Below are 23,547 nucleotides of genomic sequence, written 5' to 3' on the forward strand. Positions count from 1 at the left end.
TATATCAGAGATTCAACTTAGGTTTACAAAGTTTGAGGCACCTTAACAGAAAAGGTTTAATATAGATAAAAAGCAATAAGTCTAACACTGTAAGGTTGTCTGGAGCAAGTTTGTTAATATTCTTTTAGATATTGTGAAGTATATAACTAATTATATTTTCTTTTCCAAAACTGGCTGCTTTAAGCCATATTTGTGGCCTACCAGTAGCAAGTATGTAAATATCATGATGATTATTTAGTTTCACTCCTGGTTCCATTTTTTTCCATCCTTATTTCTCTTTTTAATTATTAAAATTTCACTTTTAATTTACGCATTATTATATGCCAGGGTAAATTCTTTCTGGAAAGTGACAGGAAAAAAATTATAAAAATTTCTTAAAAGTCCCAAATCCTTAATACATCATCATAATACTTTCATAGACTATTGTCATTCAAAAGCAAGAAGTAGTCTGCTTTTGGAAAAGCGAATAAAAGCATGTTAGTGTCTAAATGCTTAATATCATTACAAATGATTATTGCATTTCCTTGTCTAAAAGAGGCCAATGTTCAGAACTCTGTGATGAGAAAAGCCAAGAGACTGAAGTTTGTTTGTTTTAACTGAATTATGGTTCAGAAAAAAATCAATTAGAGCAAAAGTAGAAAATGATAAGAAATGCTGATAGTTAATATCGACCAGAACACAGAAATATATCTTCTATGTAGTCTTAAAAGTTCTTCTACCCTAATTATTTTTTTAAAAAATGTTAAAAAATTAGTATATTAGTAGTTTTCTTTGCATTATTGTGGCCATTCATCTTCAGACCTAGCCAGAGGACTGATCAATGGACACTGAAACAAAGAAACATCTTTTATTCCAAGCTGCAGCATAAATGACCAGAGTAAACAGAAGTGTTTTCAAAGAAAGATTTTCAATTAACAAAGAGCAAGAATTCCACAAAGTTCAGATTAAAAGCTTTCTAAGAAGGGGGAAAAATCAGTCTGCTTAAAGATCTTGATAAATAAGTGCTATAAAATGACCAGTCACTCAATTCCTTTTTGAGGGAGATAAATGTATTTTGTTTTCCTCTCTGAAGACTTCACAGAGAGGCAACCAAAGAAATGGGGTATTATCTGATGAGCTACTTTAACATTCTCTACATGAAAAACAAGAGTGGATAATGGTGTGTGTGTATATATACACACACACAAAGCATAAATTATTTTAGAAAATGCCTCTGTAAGTTGATCCTGAAAATAAATCAGTATAAAACAAGATACCAAATAAAGATAAAAGCAAATGAACACTGGGAAAGAAACTTGTGTTCAACACAGACTTTAAAGGCAGGAACACGCATAGCAACTGATAAGTAACTAAACACAAGCGCTAAATTAAATGGTAATATAAATAAAGGATTCCTTTACTCTAGAGTACTCACATGCAACATTCTATAATGATTTGAAGTTCTTACCTGTTTTTATATAGTAAGAAATCTTATAGAAAATACTTTGTAGTTATTTTCATAAAGAAGCTTTTGAAAAACTCTCATCACCCACCCCCAAACCATCTGTATGTTTAGCTTATGCTGCTTTGAATAGCTTTAAGTCTTAAATGCTGAGAATATTGCCTTTTATCAAATGCAGACTAAATCTTATACATAGATGCTTCACGCAGGGAGTTTAACTAATTCTTACACATAAATGTATACATCTTACCCTGCTTCATCTACTCCAATTTCCTTTCAAAACAGTCATCCTTCAGTATCTATAGGGGATTGGTTCCAAGACCCACCAGTACAGAGACAAATTGTTTTTTTTAAAAAACATTTTAATAACTAAACCTACCAATTGAAACCCATGAAAATGGAGGGCTGACTAAAGACCATTTATGTTTTCTATTTTGGACAAGTTGCTATTTGGATAGTAAAGACTCAGAATTTAACAGATTCTCTACAGGCTTTCATTATAGTATTACTCTCTCTTATGCATTTACTTACCATACTTGAGGGTGGGTATACTCCATGGGTCTGAGACTGTGCTTGGGCAATGGAAGCTGTATGCCCTGGGACTGTGCCAGTAGAATGTGCCTGTTCATGTTGGGAACCATATGAAACTGTCTGTTGACTGCTCACTCGAGATTCTGTGAAGACGGAAGATCCTTGACCACTGTCAACTGTCCCATCAGCTGAAGGTGAGACATCACCAAAAAATAGACAGAAAGACAAATTATAAAAAGGAGGCTCAAATTTTTCCTATCACATTTTAGTCTCACCATATTACAATGAATTGGCTGTTTCTTTCCAGAAATCGTCACTAAATTAAAAATGAATAGCAGTCATAGTTTTATGTAAACTTCTGAATTCATGAGAGACCCATATGGAAGACAAGTTCTGATGTCTTTTATCTGAAGAGTAAGGGAAAATGGAACATTAACTAAACTTTCAGTCTTATATATGGAGACCTGTGGACTTTCAATCAATGATTACTGATCTCATTAGTTTTCAGTCTATATGCTATTTAACTTTCCTGAAAGCTCTAAACCAGAAGAACACAATTTTAAGTAGCTAAACTTGTTCATTCTTCATTACTTTAATTTAATTTTATTTTTTAAGGAACTGAGATATGGAAATCTAGAAATTGGAACCTCCAAGATAATGAAACTTTTAAAATTATTTTATACCCTAACCAATCTTCTCAATGTCCATCCTATTCCATTAGTCATAGTCATAAAAATAAAAAGAGAAGCTAAATGACAACTATCTTGAAGATAAAAAGTCAGGAGCTGGGAATATAGCTCAGTGGTAGAGCTTGCCTAACATGCATGAGGCCTTGGGTTTGATCTCCAACATGGGAGGGTTTGCTGCTGGGGTGGGGGTGGGGGTAGAGTCAATTAGGAGCATCATTAGCATATCTTGTGTGCTTTCCAAAATACTTACATAATACAGATATACTAGGTTGCTGGTACTGTAGTTGTTGATGTTGATCTGCCTCAGGCTCTTCAGGTTCTACTTGTGTAGATACTGAAGCTGAAGTGGCAGAAGCAGTAGTGCTAGCAGAAGGGACCTGCTTGATTCCTGTCTGAGAAGGAACACTTGATTGTTGTTCAGCCTGCTGTCTAAGACTGCTCTCCTCCTGTTTTCTCTTTTCTTGCTCTTCTCGAACCAACTGCCGCTGCTCTCGTTTTCTCTTAATTAATGACACTCTGTCTTTGATAGCTTTAGCCATGGTCTTATGATCACCTTCACAGACATACCCAGATTCTACCTGCAGGGAAAAAAAGGTGTTAGAGAAAAACAGGCTATCAAAAGAAAACAACCTCAAAATAAAATGAAATATGTGATGTAGAAAAGTGGATAAGAAGGAGAAGGAATTACAGTACTAGTCTTAAACAAACTGTGAAATGACTGATCTGCGGTATACATCCCCCACCATCATGGTACATACTCAAAGAATATGTACCATCTTTGTAGAAATTCACAGGTGGGTGTACTTACAATAATTAAAATAATGAGGAAAATAAACAAGTATGGTATCATTTCCATTCACTACTACCATTTCACATGTAATAATTATTAACCCGTGTTGCTATTACTTCCTTTCACCTGACAACCACTTATACAGATAAAACAAATGTGGCAAATATTTAAAGGTTTTCAAAAGACCAAAAAGCTCTTAAGTATCTCTTTCATACTGACTCCTTTTCTCAGAGGTAACTACTACTGAAAGATGCTAAAAACACTAGTAGAAAAATTTTATTGAGTTTCTTTACATGATAATTGCTGACATTAGGCAAAGCAGCAAGCCTCAATTGGTGAAGGGTTTCTACTTGGAAAAGTAGTCTTTTTGACATACTTCAAATAAGGATACAACCACAGGATACCTATTAACAATTGATCTTGAAAACTATTTTCATAACAAAAAGTGGTTTATAATCCTATGTCTATTTGTAAAGGTTTATCTAATGACTGATCCAATATTTAGAAACATAACTTTCATTCTACCTGAAGGATCTAGTCATTCAACTTTATAGACTTCAGAATATATTCTAGTTCATTCTTTCTTATCCATCTCTAATTTCCTCAAATAAAAACGTCTTTTTAAAAAAGGACTATAAAGTTCAACACCCATTACCAGTAACAACACAAAAAGTACAAAGAAGGGATTTAAAGAAAAAAAAAAAAATCACAGGAAAATCCTATTATTTCAAAGATAGCATTTGGGGCCAAGATAATTTTATGTTAATGAGATACGTCACATATGACACTCCATAAACTGCTTTATATAAATCTACATTAACTTTTAAATGGCCAATCAGCGCCAATTTACCATTTCTTGAGCAACATCTTCTGGTACATCTCTCTCCAAGTCAAAGGAAAACTCGATAGCTTCATTGTCTTTGTACTTGCCCTTTAATTTCTTAATATCCTCAATACGCAGCCATAATTTAATAGCTATTTTTTCTCCATCATCTTCTTCTGCTAATTCTACCCGTACCCCTGTTTCCTCCTGGAAGAAGGCATGGTTCAAGAGGTCTTTGATGGAATATCTTCCAAAGAAAAAAGAAAGAAAGAAAACAAAAACAAAAATGTCATTAATTTTAAAAAATAATTTTCAAATGTGGCTGATTATTGTTGTTTATAAGAAAAAAACTGAATAGAAAACCAAGGTTAATAACGCATTTCTTCATTAGTCTATTTGAATGGTGATTACAGATTTGTACTCTTAAATGATAAGATATCATAACAATCTGATTTATAAACAAAAGAACTGAGAGTGATCATTTTAAAATCAAATTATCTAACCCCTTTGGTTACAGTGTACTGGCAATGGCAAATAATGCACAGAATATCAAAGATTCAAAATATCAATAACAATATATATAGTATTTTATAAGTAATAAAAAATCCTTTGTAGAACCTTGCCCAATATCCAATAAGAGATTATCTCCTGACAATTAGGAATGAAGGCTCAGAAGTTGAGAATCTTGCTCACAGTTCTAGAAGTTGTAAATGATATAATCAAAACCAGAATAAATTCTCTGATTTCTAGTTTGGTACCTTTGACTATAGCAACTTTTTACCTATTCAACAAATTCTTCCAATTTCTTGTTCAATAATTTGTGGACTAGGCAAGCAAGAAAGCTGATTGTGAAACAATTTTCTTTAGATAAAATGGTTTCCAAATACCAGTAATCCAATAAACTAGTCCATTCAGAAAAGACATAGAGTAATATGTTTTAAGATGCAAAACAAATATTTCTTTGTTTATATTGAAAAGGTCTTAAAAGAGATTTTAGGACTCAGTGAATATGAAAACAGAAACTTAAATTAAATATCTATTAAAATGTATTAGAGATCATGTTAAATTCTTTCAAATAACAAAGTTATAAAAAAGAAAATAAGACTAGAAAAGTAAAGATATGGAATTCTTTAATTTGGTTGATTTACCCGATTGCTCCCATTCTTCAGGAGGTAGATTATGTTCAATTTACAACTGATATTTGTCTTAGGCTGGCATACTTTTTCTTTTTTGGCAGGTATGGAGAGACGATGAAGGTAGATCAGTTTTCAAAAACAGATATTGGACCCTTGTCAATGCCTACTGGGTGATGAATCAGCTACATGGGAGATCAGATACTTGCCACTCCTCTGAGAAAAGTCCCATGTTAGTACAAATGACTAAGGTAGATGTTCTCCTAAGCCTTTAGTAAAGTCTTCTCTTTTTACTCAAAGGAATTCTCATGTTTTGCTCTTCTTTAATTCTGGCACAATACCAAGAAATCAAGCACTGCATAGTTGAGTTGATTTTAAAGTGCCAAGTCTTTGTTCTATATCGTTTAGAATTCAATGGATAAAGGACTAAGGAACAGATTTGCTGCATTAGTACAGTATAGTTATTTGCTATAAGTGACTCTAACAGAATGTTTAAACTATGTTTAAGGTGATTCTGATTTACTTAAAAACTCCACTAAACCTTTGTTTGTTTTTGGCAACATTGGGGACTTAACCCAGGAACTTGCTCATGCTAGGCAAGCGCTTCACCTCCAGCCCCTTTAAATTTTATTTTGAGACAGGATTTCACTAAGTTGCCCTGGCCTGGAACTTGTGATCCTGCCTCAGCCTCTGGATTTGGTGGGATTATAGGTCTGTGCCACTAAGCCTGGCTTGTATTTGTAAACTGTTCTAGCATATTGAATTTGAATAGCTTAAATAGAAAGAACCCTATCTTAAAAATTAAAAAGGGTTATATGGCATAAATGGAAAAACTAAGAATTAAATACACTTCAGATTAAGTTTTATACTCAGAACATTATGTTTTAGTTGTCTGTTTAAGCAACACCTAATCTTACCGTTCATCTTTGTTTTGCCGTATACATCCTTCGATGATTTCCTTCACTTCAGGAATTGCTACTTTGTCAAAACTGGCTGGCTTCACTCCCTGAAAACCATACAAATTGCCATAGAAACACATTAATGACAGCAGGGTCTTTGAATTTTGTTTTAAAATTTCCACTTGAATTCTACTAGGTTGCCCTCTTACCATCCTGGCTTTTTTTCTGATTTGCCTACAGGAAAAAAGGTGGGCAATTTAGCTACTCAGAAGAAAACAACAAGAAAGTTTTGAGAGTGCATTTACTTACTTTTTATGTGGCAATGAAAGAATTTAGGCGAGAATAGCATCTTTTTCTTTGGGTAAAGGAAATTACTATCTAAAAAGAAAGCTAAGTGTTCCAACTGGTTAGATGTTTTGTTCAATCTTGCAGGCTAACACGACTCTATACAGCATTTAATTGTTTTGAACACTGAACATGCATTTGTATATGATTTCACAGTCTTGGCAGGTATTATATTATTATAGTACTCTTTTTAAAAACAACTAGTTTAGAAGGAGTTATGGTTTGTCTTGGTTTGACATAAGTAAAGAGCAAACTGTCTTGCGTAAGTTAAATATAAAGTTGAAAAGTAATATATCTGATCCACAAGAAAGATAAGCATTGTAATTAGTTTTAGAAGAAACTCACTACTACTCTTCTATGTAAATATTATAATGAGTAGTATCATAGTAATAGTTTAGAACTTTCCTAAAGTATAAGTTCTTTGAAAATAAAGCTTTCAGCGTTGTATGGAAGATACATCTAAGATACTAAGAACAAAAGACTACTCTCTGAGCAATGGGGTGAAGGGGGAAAAATATCTCATTATTTGCTCCCATTTCATCCTAGCAACTACATAAATCATGAGTTAAAGTAGCTACACGAAACAGTGCTGTAAGTCTATAAATACATAGATAACTTAAGTGGGAGTGTTTAGAAAAGCTTACTGAATATGCATAAATTCTAATCATCTGTATAATTTCAGGGACAAACATAGTATAACAAAATTAGTGATGATCTAATAAATCACAGAAATACACATAATCGCTCAATCTATATGAAATACAACTGTATCTCTTTTCCATGGCTTTGTCTTTTCACTTTGATACATAAAATCCACTACAATCTGAAAATACTATTTTGATCTTTTGAGAGACCACATTCATTTAACTTTTATTAGAGCATAGTTAAATTGTTCTATTTATTAGTTTTTATATCTTTTGCTTGCCTAATTTATTAAACTTTATCATAGGTATGTATGAAAAAGCGTGAGTATATATAGGGTTCTATGCTATGAGCAGTTTAAGGCATCCACTGGAACCATACACCAAATGGTTAGTGCTGAAGTCCTTAAATACCAAAGTTGTGTCTAAAGTTGTGTAATTCTCATCAATAATCCACTGTTATCCCAAAGTCCTGATTTGAAGAATTTTACCTCTAGGGCTAACTTTTCACACCAAGGAACTGTAGTAGAGCTGATCATAAAAGTTAGTTAAATTCATGTATCTAAAAAGTCTGGTTCTGAGATTGACTACAAAGATCACTATTTGCATTTTCTTCAATTTTATTTCCAAATTCAGCTCTTAAGTTTTTCCAAATTGTACATGTTGTAGCATAATTCTAAGGAAAACAAAAAAGTATGCTCCTGAAGTTAAAGGCTGCTTTAATAAACCAAACCTGGTATTTCAAACTTATTAACTTTCCTTCTTAGGAAAGGTCCATCTAAAAGGTCTTTGGTAGCAGGGGTGGGGTGGGGGGTGGTATTTTGTTTTCATGTTTTTTAATGTTTTTTTTTCTACAATAAATTTTAAAAATGTCATTTATGAGAATAATGATAAGAGCCATTTAAATGCTGTATATATATATATATTTTTTTTTTAAATTCAAACCTTTATTTCACTTATTTATTTTTATGTGGTGCTGAGGATCGAATCCAGGGTCTTACATGTGCAAGGTGAGCGCTTTACCGCTGAGCCACAACCCCAGTCCTAAAATGCTGTATCTTGTTTGTGGAACACTTACTATTGAAAAAATATATATATCTAAAAGACAGTTTGGTAAAATAGATTGGACTGTCGCACATAGTTCAACTTTGCATGTAAAGAGTTTAAAAAGTGGATTACGAAAATATAGACTCTGATGAGGAAACGTCTTCCATTCGTCCATAAGCACATACATTTCAGGGGAATGTATTTGGCCTACCAACAATAAAATTCAACATATTAATTTAATAAGGCAAACTTATACCAATTCTTCTGTTTCATTCTAGCACAGGCAGGTCGGAAAGACAAAATAAATTAACAACAGAAGACTTTAGTATGAAATGAACATGCAGAAATAGTCCTGAAAATGGTCACACTATCTGCCCACCATACCTATCTAAATTAACAGAAGCAGGAACCCAAAGTCATATGTAGGTTGAAAGTTCTTTGAATTACTAAATTTGCTGACCCAATGCCACCTTTGAGTTTAAAGGCAATCAGCAAAGATAAGATGATTTACTTAAGGTTAAAAGGAAGTAAAAATTCTCTTGAACCTGTTTTTATCTTTGATTATCCTAAATAATAAATAACCCTCTTGTTAACTCTATTCATTTAAACATATTCATGTCTTTACAAACAGAAACTTCTATTTACAAATAGGAATCCTAGTTAAATACAATATGTAGAAGATAAGCAAAAACAATAACTGCATAATATAACCTCAAATCTAAGAGGTTTATGCTTTTTTTTTTTGCCTCTGGCACAATTTAAGTATAGACCATTCCACACCAATGCTATACAACACATTTAGATGCCATTGTTTCCTTAAAAAAATATTAAGATTGCTTATTGCAACCCACTTAAGATACTGAAAAATCTAACAAAAAATTTTACCAGTCAGCTACCACCAAGAAACCAGGATTATAAGTAACCTAGAAGAGGTTTGTTGAATAATTTTATAAGCAAGAGTTTATAAATTGCATATTAAAAGATGTTCAAGAAAAATGTATAGAATGAATACTACACTTCACTGACCCCGAAGTGAACTATACAAAATAAAACAGAAAGATGAAAATACAGATACAATACAGGGGCTGGGGTTGTGGATCAGTGACAGAGTGCTCACCTAGCACACGTAAGGCACTGGGTTCAAACCTCAGCACCACATAAAAATAAAGATATTAGGTCCACCTACAACTAAAAAATAAATATTAAAAAATGATACAATAACATTTTTTGTATAATCATCATACTTTTTCTGAAGAAAGGAGAACTTCATGTATTTTTAATAACTGATGATTTTTTAAAAAGTTGATCTAGTTTTTTAATTTAGGTATTAGTGATTGAAACCAAGGGCACTTTACCACTAAGCTACATCCCTAGTTCTTTTTATTTATGGAAACAGAGTTTTGCTAAATTGCCCAATTTATGATCCTTTTGCCTTAGCCTTTTGAATTGCTAGAACTATAGGAGTGCATCACCATGCCAGGTTTGTTGATTTTATTCTAAAACATGAAAAAGCACTGGAAAGAACAAACCAATAAAAACAAAATATTTTTATGATAAAAATTTCATTTTACTTCCTTTTACTTTATGTACTTCAACAAAGATAAGTTTAAATCCCCACAATCCTCCAAATCCCCCTTTTAACTTCCCAATTTATCCCAATTCAGACCTGTTCTAACCAGTAAAACCAAACTATCACCCACCTATTCTGAATGAGACTAGAAAACACAAACTGGAAAGAATACTAAGGTACATAAATTGGGCTAATCTTATACAGAATAAAACTACTAAACTTTACTAGGGACACATTCTAATTCAGCAACTCTCTGGCCCTACATGTACTCTTGTCTTACTTTTGAAATCTAAACAGGATCTCTCTTTAGGCAGCAATGTCTTTTGTTTGGGGGGATGGGGTACAGGGAACAGGGTCAGTAGCTTATCTCTCTTCATTAAATAAGTATGTATTGAATATCTAATGCATACACACTTGAGATATTTTCAGTGACATAAAATTATTTACTCTTTAAATAAAAAGAAGGTAATTTCTGCACATTAAATGGAGTACTAAAATAATGAACAACTGTGACCCCCATCAAGGGTACATAAAGAATTGATATAAGATAAATGTTATCAAAAGCTTAAGTTTCAAATATGTTATATAACATTTAGTATCTCTTGATTAAAGTAAAACTTTTCCTAACCATTCAAAGAACATTAAGTATTTTTAAAAGTATTCTGAAGTTAACAATTTCAGTATTCTAACTAAAACTTTCTACACATATCATCAAAGAGACCACAATATGCCCTTTATATAGTTTGGAAATTCTTACCCACCTCACTTACACAATCCTTTTGAGGGCAGCAGCAGCAATGAGAATTTACGATGACAAATACTGAGAAAAAGTCTTTCTTTGTAAAATCCATCAGAAAAGGCAAAACAGACTTGTTACAGTTAGAGAAAAATGAGGGGGAAATGGATAAGATGTAACTTAACAGTCACTTAGCCCACAGCATAAGGAGGGCAAACGGCAAAGTCAAACTGAAGCATAGTTTCTTGTTTAACAGCCATGTTTCCCCAACTCTCAGACATGAGTTCGCTCTGCTCAGTCAACAATTTATTTATTTAGATTGGCCTTGTAGACAAAAACTACATGCTGAATGGCAGGAAAACTATTCTGCTACTGTTGCTTCTGCTTCTCCTCCAACAGCAACAGATTCCTGAGCAAGCAAAATGAGACTTTTATTTGCTCAGAGCTCCACCTACTACATTCACAGGTTCTGCCTCCTTGACAGAGCTTTTCTTGGAGGTTTACCTGTATATATACTATAAATCCACTTTGAAAGTATGCTTTCTTTTTTTTAAATAAAAGGAGGATTAAATTCAATGAATAAAGTGTAAATTCAGAATATGTAGCCACAAGAACACTAGACAAAGAATCACAATACTGAGGTTGAGTTCTTTGTCCTATCACATGACCTAGATTATATCTCTTACACTCACTTAAAAAGTAGGGATAACAGACCCTCTGTTTAACTAATTTAAAAAGTGGTGATATCAGTTAGGTGCAGTGGCACACACGTGAAGGAGGCTGAAGCAGGACTGCAAGTTTGAGGCCAACCCTGGCAACTTAATGAGACTCTGTCTCAAAATAAAAAACAAAAGAGCAGGAGACATAGCTCAGTGGTAAAGCACCCCTGGGTTTGATTCCCAGTACTGGGCGGTGGGAATGAAGATATTGAACTGCTTTACCTCCATCTCATGGAACAACAACAACAACAACCAAAAGCAGTTATTAGTAAACCAAAGTGGCAAGAAATTTTTCTATTTCCTTTCTCTTCTACTAAAGGCTTCAATAAGCATAAAAACATTTTCATTTGCCAGGAAGATCTCATAGACCCATATAAAAACTACATTTTATATATATGAATAAATATAAAAGAGTGATGGTGGGAAAGCATTGTTGTAAAGTTCAACAGAATAAAGTCCTGTCCCCTATCCCTTTTAACTGTTCATGCTTAAATCCCAATCAAGACAATGGATGCTAAGGCTTCAGCAGTCTGGCAGGAATACGTCCAAAGGCTGGAAATGTACTAACTGTAATATGATTTGTCAAAGCAGCTGCCACTGATCTCTGACTCAACACAAGTAAGTAGATTAAGATGTTAAATATTGGGCAAAAAGGAAGACTGCTAAGGACTACACTTGACTAAATCAAAGAGCTACAAAATAGGTGCCTTGTTTGTTCCCTGCTTCATACAGTATAAAGATGTGGGTAGATTTTAAATTCTACCAGGCAAGAAATAACTAGGACCAAATTGAACCAAATTGTTATAGTCTGTTTTTGTTGTTGTTGGGGTGTGTGTGTGTGTGTGTGTGTGTGTGTGTAGTTTTGACAAGGTTATGATATAGAAGCAAATATCTATATTCTATAAAAGCAATCTTTTCTATAAATTAAGTTTTCAACAGATACAGTGAAAATATCATTCACAAACAGATAACTGTTTATATGTCTAAATGAATTATTTCTCTCAAAGTTAGTGCCCTTCTCTGGATTTTTCCCTTTTCTTTGAATGATGTTATCATTTTCATGGTCCAGAATAGAAATTTTAATCATTCCTGGATGCTTTTCCCACAATATTTAAGAACTACTATTGTCTATGAGCTCTTGAAACAAAGATAAATGTTAAAAAAAATCTCGTAAACAGTTCTGCTATTAGCACTCCTCTTGCTCCTAACAGCCAAAGATCTCTAATAAGGAAAACGGCCTTTTTGTTAACTCTCAAAACCACTGTTTCCCCCATATTACAACTATGAGTACCAAAGTCCTAAATGCTAAGTGAGATCAATTTAGAATGGGCCTCATTCGTTCCATTTTCTCCACCTCCAACTTGTATTTTACATTGTGACTGTCCAACCATCTGACTCCTTTTTATCATCTGACATTTAATGACTTCAGGTTATCAGACATCATTTAATTCACATCACATTACTAAAAAACTGGTTAACAGCTCTTCACATGTACAAAATGGCCACAGGATCACAGATCTAGTAAGAAACCCTCATTCAAATGGGACAATTGTAAGCTCAGAAAGATTAATGCCATGTCAAAGTCAAAATTAATGCATTAATTCAACTGGTGACTATTAAGAGTTTAATCTACTCTCAAAGGTGTCAGGCATCTAATTTGACAACATTGTATTACTTTCAGCACACAGAATGAGAACAATATGGCTAATATTCAGTGGGTAAGGATCTAATCATTGATAAAACCAAAAGCAGAATCTAGATTTCCCAGTGCCTAGGTTCAATGTTATTACTATGCTTTTTAAATTCCTTACCGTGGTATAAAAAGCCTTCACAATCCAATTTCTCCTTACAATTTGGCTCCTACCTCCCCAAAATACGTCTTGTCAAACTGATACCTGTTTCCACTAATAAGAACATCCTTTTTAGTGGAGCAAAGTGATGCATGCCTGTAATCCCAGCTACTGGTCTCCTAAATTGGAGACCAGCCTGGGCAACTTAGTGACACCCGATCTCAAAATAAAAATAAAAAGGCTTGGGCATGTAATTTAGTGGTAAGTATCCCTGGGTTCAATCCCTAGTACTGACAAAAATAAACAAAAACTCTTTCTTTTCCCACCAAGGAGTCCACTCAAATGGATTACTTGTTTGTTTGTTGAATATTTAATGCACCTATCAACAAAAATACTCGTTATTCCCTCCCCCCACTTTTAAAAAGCCAACTGAGTCTTATGCTTCTTTCAAGTTATACCTCAAATCATATACAGTCCACTAAGAAAATCTAGCATTTACAAAGCATCTATAAGAATCTTTTAGCATTCAGCATGTGAATTATTTCCAAACTACCAAAAAAATTCAGTACTGCTGAAATGTATTTAAATATGAAGATCATCTTTCTATACTCTAGTCAGTTTTTATTCTAAAGTCTACTGGTTGTGAATTGTTGATTAATATTCAGGGCTGATACGTAAAATCAGCTTGCCAGAGAAATTCTGAAATAAGAATTTCATACCTGTTCTTTAGAACTTAAAGCACTGGGAATGATACCTCAAACAATCATTGTTAATCTTATATCACAGTAATGGAATATCTCTGAAATCACCTAGAATGTTTCAAAGATACAAAAAGTTCTCTTTTCCATTTACATTCCAAGATTATTGGACAGATATAGAAACTAAATTTTCTAAAGAATGTTTTCAGCTAATTTCAATAATTTTTTTTTTCTAGCACAAAGTAGCTTTTGCAAAGAAATAAATACAAAGTTTTCTTCCACTTCCAAAATTTATCTAATCAGGAATCAGTTTCACTTATTTTTATTTTAAAAAAAAAAAGGTGAACTGCAATCTGTTATATAAAACACTAAAAGGAATTTTACCCTAACAGCTTTAATTCTGTTTTTCCCAGACAAAATGTTCAAACCTTGCAATCCAAAGGCTAATTGAATCAGTGACAAAGTCAAATTACACAAACAAAGTAATTAAAAAAATCTCCATTATTTCTAACTTGGTTGTTAAGGGGCTGGACTCAACCAGATTCTTACTGGTATGAACCATTAGTTTACAGGAATTTGAACATACCTTATGATCCCGCTGGAAAACAAGCCTTTTCAAAACTCTACCAAATTGAGCTAGCGCTATCAAAGGAAATTAGCTTGCCTCATGATTAATTCCCCAAGGCTCATTACTTTCTGGATACATGAAAGCCTGTGTATTGCTCCAACCTCAGAGACTATCTTTCATATAAAAAGTTGAGGCCACTGCGTACTATAGTTTTTATTCTGTTAATAGCAGATGAAACTTGTGCAATGTACACTGCTACTCTAACTTGGATGTTCTCATTACTAATGGCATAGATTTTTAAGATCACAGTGCCTGATCCCAAGTATAGTATGCAACTAAGCTATTTTTCTGTGTTAAACAAGGATCTTGAACCTTACACAGGGCTGCAAACTGCAGTAACCATTATTATATCAATGTTACCCAAATCCCCTAAATTATTTCCCTCAGAAGATTTTTCCTTAAGGCCTAGAAAAAATGTTTAAGAAGAACAGGTAAAGAATAAAAATGTTAAAAGTTTATATTAGAGTCATACTGAAGTCCCTTCATTTCTGATATTATTATCGAGACCTCCTGCATGTCCTTAGGCAAAATGGTTAACTTCTATTTTCTTACCCATAAAAAGATGTTACCTACTTATCAAAATTCAAAAGTTAAAATAAGATAGCATTTTAAAGTACTGTGCAAGGCGATTGACGAGAAGATTATATAAATATACATTAACTCATTCTCCCTCATTAGAATCTTTACTTCATGTGAATTTCATCAAACATATTTAATTTAATGCAATTTGCTGAATATCACCAGAAAAAAGAGTAGGACTATAGACAACTTAATTTCACTAAAAAACATGTCATAATGATGCCAGCCACAATAATGGCAATACTTAACAAGTACTGACTGATAAGTCCATGCAAAGGCACTTGCTATGTTTTATATGACAACAGTTTATTATCAGTGCACTACAAAATATAACCAAAAACATGGCCTATATTTACCCCTTTCACGTCAGCGTTTACTCAGGTTAAAGGGTCCTCAGATCACAGTGACACTGTAACACATATTTATGTATTAAGTATAACATTTTGATAAAATCAGGGAACCTGAAGCCAGAACTCTTGTTCTTATCTTGATAACTAATCTTTTGCCAACCATCTAGGGTCTCAGACTACTTATTTATAAATGGTAGAGAGTGCTTACCAAAGAATTTAACTACATAATATGTAAAGTTTCAATGCAACATTTGGCTCACACTATGCATACTTATTAATATTTACAATGCTATCACATATGATTGTATAACAGTGTACCTCTGCAGGGTCCAATGTGCAGTAGTGAATTGATCTGAGGAAAATGGAAACCTGTTCTTGTGAGGCATAGTTCTAGAGGTGGGGAAACAGTTAATATCAATCTAATAATTATTAAAACTGAGATAGAACACATCTTTTCTAAGGCTCGACTTATTACTTTGCTTTTCAAAAGCAACAATTAAGGTGGGAGATAGTATATCTTAAAAATCAAAAGGAGTACAGTAGAGGAAAGGGACCAACTGGTGAGAGGCAGAAGGGGGGGGGGGAATGCTAGGGACTGATACTGGATAAATTTTATTGTTATATTATATCCATGTCTGGATATGTAACAACAAATCCCACCAATATGAACAACTATAATGCACCAATAAAAAATGAGGGAATAAAATAATAATAAAATAAAATAATAAAAAAATAAAAACCAACAATTGAATAAGGCAGGAAAAAATGCAATTATATATAAACACAATTTTAAGATAATTTTAAAGTCAATTTAGTCACATATTGCTAGCAAAAAGGTTCTATGAATAATTAAACAATTTATTAACATTTTGTCATGATAATATGTAGCTTACTTTTCATTTATAAAAATCAGGTACATAGGGTTGATATGCAATTAGTGGTAGAGTGCTTGCCTGGTATGCGTGAGAGGCTCTGGTTTCAATCCCCAGCACTACATTAAAAAACAAAAATGCTAATGATAGATCATTTGTTAGCACATGCAAAGCCCTGGGTTCCATTCCCAGTACTTAAAAAAGGGTAGAGGTACACTGGAAGGGACCATGAGGAATTGCTTACCCAGGTCATACTTCTCAAAATTCTGATGTACACAAGAACCACCCTAGGACTTTGTAAAATGAAGATTTTGACTGTAAGTTATAGGATGGGGTCAATTTTACATTAAATACAAATGCCCTGAGATGCTAATTCTGTTGATCTGGGAATAAATTAGCAAAGACCTAAAACCATTCTCATAAGTGTGGCATTAAGACCACTGAAGGTCCTCAAGATCCTTTCAGGTAGCCTAGAAGGTACTTTGTTTCCTAACAACATATGTGCATAAAGCCCAATTTTTCATATGCTTCAAAAACCCACACTGCAACAGAGTGAATTGCAAAGCACATACAAGATTCTGGCTATCTTCGCATATACCAGACGTTTAAAAACGTGTAGAAAGTAAAAATGTTGGGGGCTGGGGTTATGGCTCAGTGGTAGAGTGCTTGCCTTGCACTCCCAAAAGCAAATTTCAACATTGATGGAGAGTCTTGGTTTTAGTTAACCCATGTATTCGTAGAAATTTGAGGCATCTATGGCTTCTCACCTGTACTCCATGGCTAAGAGGTCAACACTAGTCAATGTTCCCTTAAATTTATTTTTAAACTTCTCCTTGGTACATAAATAAATTCCAGATGAAATATGCTGTCAATAGTCTCACCATTGATGATCTTTGTGTGTGTAGTCTTTGCAAACCCCCAAAGGCAAGCCAATTTTAACTTAGAATGGTTTCCTTTGCTGAGAAGAAGCTTAATTCGAATCCATCCCATTTATGGATTATTGATTTTACTTCTTGCGCTTTAGGAGTCTTGTTAAGGAAGTCAGATCCTAGGCAGCCGTAGTAAAGATCTGAGCCTATTTTTTTCTTCTATTAGCCGCAGGGTCTCTGTTCTAGAGCCTACTAAGTCTTTGATCTACTTTAAGTTAATTTTTGTGCAGGATGAGAGATAGAGGTTTAATTTCATTTTGCTACATATGGATTTCCAGTTTTGACAGAACCATTTGTTGAATACGCTATCTTCAGGAATAGGCTATCTTCAGGCACCCTTGTGTAGTATGTGGTAACTGCATTTATGTGGGTCTATCTCTGGGTCCTCTATTCTGTACTATTGGTCTACAAGTTTATTTTGGTGCCCCCTACCATGCCATTTTTATTACTATATATAGCTCTGTAGTATAGTTTAAGGTCTGGTATTGTGATTTCTGTCTACATAAATATGTAGTATACCCTATTGATAGAACATCATTCAACCATAAATAGGAATCCCACATGGATGAACTTTGAAAACATTATGCTAAATGAAAGATACTAGAAAGAAAAAAAAAACACATATAATTTCATTTATATGAAATACCCAGAACAGGCAAATCAAATCCATGGTGACCAAAGTAATTAGTGGTTGCCAGGAGCTGATTTGAGGGGGGTGAGGAAGGGAATGACTGCTAATTGAGGTGATGAAAAAGTTCTCAAATTAGTGTTGATGAATGCCTAACATCGCAAATACACTAAAACCCACTAAATTGTACACTTCAGAATAAATTTGTGATACAGGAATACTATCTCAATTTTTAAAAATTGCTAAACAACTGAACACAGATTAGACACTATAATAATATGGTAACAGTGATACTAGTCTTTTAAAATCAAGTTCCATCAAAGAAAGTTTCATCATCTTTTTCTACTAAGGGTCCAATAGTAAATATTTTAAGCTTTGTGGATTATACAGTCTGTTGCAATTACTCAAGTATTACAGTACAAAAAGGGCCATTAATAATATATTAGAAAATAAGCGTGATTGTATTCCATGTTAGTGAATAAAATATGAAGATTTCCAGATAAAAATTGTAAATGTTATGGTCCTAAAATGTAAAGTTATGTATTTAACCTCAAGATTAGTTTGATATTGTTAAATCTCAACTTAAATACATGTACTTAAACTGGGCAGTTATTTTCATAAAAGTAGAAAAGAATTCCATTTTATTTTATTTGATACCAGGGACTGAACTCAGGGCACTCAACCACTGAGCCATATCCCCAGACCTATTTTGTATTTTATTTAGAGACAGGGTTTCATTAAGTTGCTCAGCGTCTCACCTTTGCTGAGGCTGACTTTGAACTTTCAATCCTCCTGACTCAGTCTCCTGAGCCACTGAGATTATGGGCATGCACCACTGCACACGGCAAGAACTCCATTTTAATTCACACAAAAAATTCTCTCTAATTCATCTACTTTGGTTATCTCCCCTATACCTCTTCATTTCAGACTTCCTGTCATTTTCCTAGATGATGGTGATAGTCTTTGAACTGGGGTTTCAGCTTTTCTTTTCCTCACAAATTCATTTCTCTACCTTGCAGCCAGAAAAATCTTTCTAAAAAAATCTTTTGGTACAGGGGATTGAACCCCGGGGAGCTTTACTACTGCCACATCCCCATTTCTATTTTGAATTTTTAAAAAATTTTGATACAGGGGCTGGGGATGTGGCTCAAGTGGTAGCGCGCTCACCTAGCAGGCATGAGGCCCGGGTTTGATCCTCAGCACCGCATACAAACAAAGATGTTGTGTCCGCCGAAAACTAAAAAATAAATATTAAAATTCTCTTTCTCTTTAAAAAAAAAAAAAAATTTGATACAGGGTCTTGCCAAGCTGCCAAAGCTTGTACATCTCCCAAATCCTTGGGATTACAGGTGTGTATCACTGTGCCTAGCATCACCTACCAAACTTTTAAGGTGGCACAATGCTCTAGAATAAAGTCTAAGCTTTCTTTCCTTCGTTTTCCCTTGCCTCTTTGTTTTCCTACCTTCAAACCTAATAGACATACAAAACTATGCATCTCTCACATGCAACACTTGGTACCTGTCCAAACTCAATGAGGCACCACTCCTATGTGCTTTTGTTAAATACTTATCCCTAGAATAACTTTTAAAGAGTATGGTAACTATCTTCTTTACTTGTCTGTTCTCCTTACCTAATAAGCTTCTTAGAGATAAGAACTGTGTTTGATTGAATAATATTCATTACCAATCTAGGAAAAAATCTGAAATATAGAAAAGACTTGAATATATATTGGATTAAGTCAGAGTCTCAGGATTAAACTACATTCCCCAAAAAGAAATGGTATAGTTCTAATCCCAGTAACCTTAACAATGTGTTTTTGGAAACAGGATCTTTACAGAGGTTAACTTAGTTAAGATGAGGTCACCTGTGGGTAGGGGGGGCCCTTAACCCAATGACTGGTATTCTTATAAGAACAGAATAGACACAAAGCAATTGTTCCATGAGATGACAGAAAAAATGAATGAAATAATGAAGTTAAAAAAGTTAAAGAATGAATTGTCTATAATTCCAGGTATTTAGAAAGCCGGGGCCATATATCTGTTATAGAACTTGTATTTAGAATATGAGAAGAACTTAATACTAAAAAAAATCCAATTAAAAATGAGTATAGGATCTGATCTAAATTTTTCCAATGAAAAGAAAGACATGCATTCAACAAGGATATGAAAAAAATGATCAACATCTTTAATGATCAGGGAAATAGAAACCAAAATCATAGTAATATACCACTTCAAACTACCAAAATGGCTAGAATCAAAGTTAAATAATAACAGGTGCCAACAAGGATAAACAGAATTATTATACTTCATCTCAAATATATGTACAAATATTACATGTTAATTAAGAATAAAATAAATAAATCAACACCTTCTTGCACTGATGATGGTAATATATAATAGTGCATTTGCTTGGAAAACAAGTTCTTCAAATAGTTAAGCAGAGTAAGCTTACTACCTAGTAATTCCACTCCAAGGTATATACCAGGAAGAACTGAAAACAGATATTCAATGAAAAACTTGTACACAAATATTCATAGCAGCTCTATTCATCACAGCCAAAAGGCAAAAACAATCCAAAAGTCCATCAATGGATAAATGATTAAACAAACGGTCGTGTATATACACAGTATTATATTACTCAGCCTTAAAAAGGAATGAAAAGGCTAGAGATATAGCTCAGTAGTATAGTGCTTGCATAGAAAGCACGAAGCCCTGAGTACATCCCCAGAACCACAAAGAGAGACAGGGGGGCAGAAGGGAAGAAGGGGGCAAGAGAAAGAGGGAGAAAGAAAGGAAGGAAGTATATGAATACTTGCTATAACACAGATGAACTTTGAAAACATGTTAACTGAAAGAAGCTAGTCACTAAAGACCATCTATTATATGATTTCATTTATCCAAAATAGGAACATTTATAGAGAAAGAAATATATGAGTGGTTGCTGGGCCGGGGACGTAAAAAGTAAGAGAATAAAGGTACAGGACTTCTTTTTCAGGTGATGAAATTATTCTAAAACTAACTGTGAAGATGGTTACACTTATCTGTGAATGTATTAAAATGAATGAATTGCCTATAATTCCAGGTATTTAGAAAGCCGGGGCACAAATATTGGAAAGTTTGAGACCACCTGGGCAACTCAGCAAGACCCTATCTCAAAATAAAAAGAAAAAGGGGCTAGGGATGTAGATCAGAAGTAGAACCATCTTGGGTTCAATCCCCAGTACCATCAACAGATCAACTGAACCAATGAATTATATACTCGAAATGGGTAAATCAGACCATATAAAATATCAATAAAGCTGTTAAAAACATAAATGCACATTTTTATTAGACATATACAATAAAAAAGAAAATTATTCCTAATTAAAACTCTTGACCTGACATTTTATGCCATTCAGAGAATCAATGAATGAATGAATCAATCAATCAAATGCTCAAAGGTCTTTTAAGATTTAATAAAAGCAATAAGTACAAAGCATCAGATCAACCAACTTGTAAAAGAATTCACTGAAAATCAAATTTAAGAACTACTGAAAACCTATAACTTGATTATGTAATCAGATTTTACATGGAATAATTTGTCAAATATTTATGACTTTATTGAAAAGCTGAGGGAATAAAAGAAGTAAAATTCTAAAATGAAAGATTTTGGAAATTTATGTAAACAATGTACTTGAGCATTATTAAACTTTAAAAAAAGATAGTTATAGTTCCTATCTTTCCAATCTTTCATGGAAGAAACCCATTAAATCATTTGGAAACATTAAGAAGCTATTAAGATGGCAGACATTTCAAAGGTAATTTAGTTACATATGAAATACAATAGATACTTTTAAACTTTTTCAAAGGCATTTTTATACAATTTCAAAGCATTTGCTTGTTACAACAATCTTAGTTGTGGTGTAGCAATTAGGTCTACCATACTCTCAGGAGAAAATTAAGGCTCAGAAGTAATTTGGCCAAAGTTACACCATCTTTGACTGTTCGGTAACATCACTCATAAAACATGTTGATCTAAATTAACTTTAATACATAACAACTTTTGGCATTTTCCCCTCAACTTTGAATCTATTTGCTTATATTTCCTCTCTCATTACTTGGTTACTTATTTTCATAATGATTTCAGATTTGGTATTTAGTCACATATTTCGGGTACACAAATAACTGAATTCACTGTCAAAAGAATGAACCCAGCCAGCTGCGCATGCTTGTGATCCCAGCAACTTGGGAGGGTAAGATAGGAGGATCCAGAGTTGAAAGCCAGCCTTAGCAATATAGTGAGGCCCTAAGCAACTCAGTGAGACCCTGTCTCTAAAAAAAAATATAAAAGGGGCTGGGGAAGTGGCTCAGTGATTAAGCCCCTCTGGTTCAATCCCTGGTACCAAACAAACCCAATATCTCAATTCCAAATATAAACCTTATTATAATTTTAACAATTATCACCTTTTTTTACACATGTGAATGTAAGCTCCATGCAAACCACAATTTTTAAAATAAGCTAATGTTCACAGTATATTTCTTGGTCCTAGTTTGTAAATCAGCACATAGAAAAAATAAATGAGGCTGGGTGCAGTGGTGCACACCTGTAATCCCAGTGGCTTGAGAGGCTAAAGCAGGAGAACCATAAGTTCAAAGCCAGCCTCAGCAACTTAGCAAGGTCCTAAGCAACTCAGCAAGACCCTAACTTTGAATAAAAAACAAAAGGGAGAGGGGGCTGAGGATATGGCTCAATGGTCAAGTGCCCCTGGGTTCAATCCCCAGTACCAAAAACAAAACAAAAAAATTTAAATGAACTTTGTCAAGCGGAAAGGATAGTAATAAAATTAATTTTTCTCCTGTGAAGCCTAACTCAACTGTATACATAGCTTACTATATTCTACTCTTCAAACCTTAGTACACAGAACTGAGAATATAGAATTCTGAGAACTAAGGAAGCATATAAGCTACTATAGTTTGTTAAGAAATAAGTGATAACTTGGTCTTTTCTCCTTACATACACATAAATGAGTACAAACAATGAATGATTTATACAACAGTGTTTACCAACACTAAAGAGGAATTCTGGAGCTTGGTGCTGTTTCTCAATGATTATTATTTCCTGAGTAGATCAAAATCCATAACATTATTTTAAGACTTTATTATTAATCCTTAAAAGACATTTTTTTTTAGTCTATACCTTAGAAGACGACTTTACTCATATTTCACAAAAAATAACCAGGAACTATTATCAGTAGCAGTATAAGGTAAGCAATCTGTAAGGGAGTTAAGAGTATCTTTTTTTAACAGATAAAGAAACAAAGTAGAGGGAAACTGGGTGACTTGTTCAAGACAACACAAGCGAAGCATGGATGTGAAGCTAAGATTTTATTTTTGGAGTGGGTGGTATTGGGATTGAACTCAGGGGCACTCTACCACTGAGCCACATCCCAGCCCTATTTTGTATTTTACTTAGAGACAGGGTCTCACTGAGTTGCTTAGTGCCTTGCTGTTGCTAAGGCTAGCTTTGAACTCATGATCCCTTTGTGCCAGCCTACTGAGCTGCTGGGATTACAGGCATGTTCCATCACACCGGGGGATAGGCAGATGGTAAAGCTAATTTTTTGTCCCTCCAAAACGTCATAATACATGACCTCATCTCAAAGAGAAAAAACAACAACAAAAACCCCCTTCCTTTATCATGTGCATTATATCAGGCTCCAGATCTCACTGA

General features: G+C 33.8%; 2 protein-coding genes across 38 annotated transcripts in view; both read right to left on the minus strand.

Moving 5' to 3' along the window:
* Erc1 (ELKS/RAB6-interacting/CAST family member 1) overlaps positions 1-23,547 on the minus strand; it is a 1,605,700-nt gene that overhangs the window by 719,370 nt on the left and 862,783 nt on the right. The window lies entirely within an intron of this gene.
* Positions 1-23,547, minus strand: part of Wnk1 (WNK lysine deficient protein kinase 1) — a 132,411-nt gene that overhangs the window by 45,691 nt on the left and 63,173 nt on the right. For 17 of the 18 annotated variants that reach the window (XM_048787495.1, XM_048787494.1, XM_048787483.1 and 14 more), the window contains exons 5-8: positions 6,325-6,413; positions 4,302-4,521; positions 2,912-3,239; positions 1,973-2,160 (exon numbers count right to left, since the gene is read on the minus strand). In XM_048787495.1, the coding sequence (XP_048643452.1) occupies positions 1,973-2,160; positions 2,912-3,239; positions 4,302-4,521; positions 6,325-6,413 (825 nt within the window). Of the gene's footprint in view, positions 1-1,972; positions 2,161-2,911; positions 3,240-4,301; positions 4,522-6,324; positions 6,414-10,670; positions 11,140-23,547 lie in introns of those variants that run through there. The other variant, XM_048787496.1, reaches the window with a different exon arrangement.

The sequence above is a fragment of the Marmota marmota genome, unplaced genomic scaffold, assembly GCF_001458135.2.
Source record: "Marmota marmota marmota unplaced genomic scaffold, marMar, whole genome shotgun sequence".
Lineage (NCBI taxonomy): Eukaryota > Metazoa > Chordata > Mammalia > Rodentia > Sciuridae > Marmota > Marmota marmota.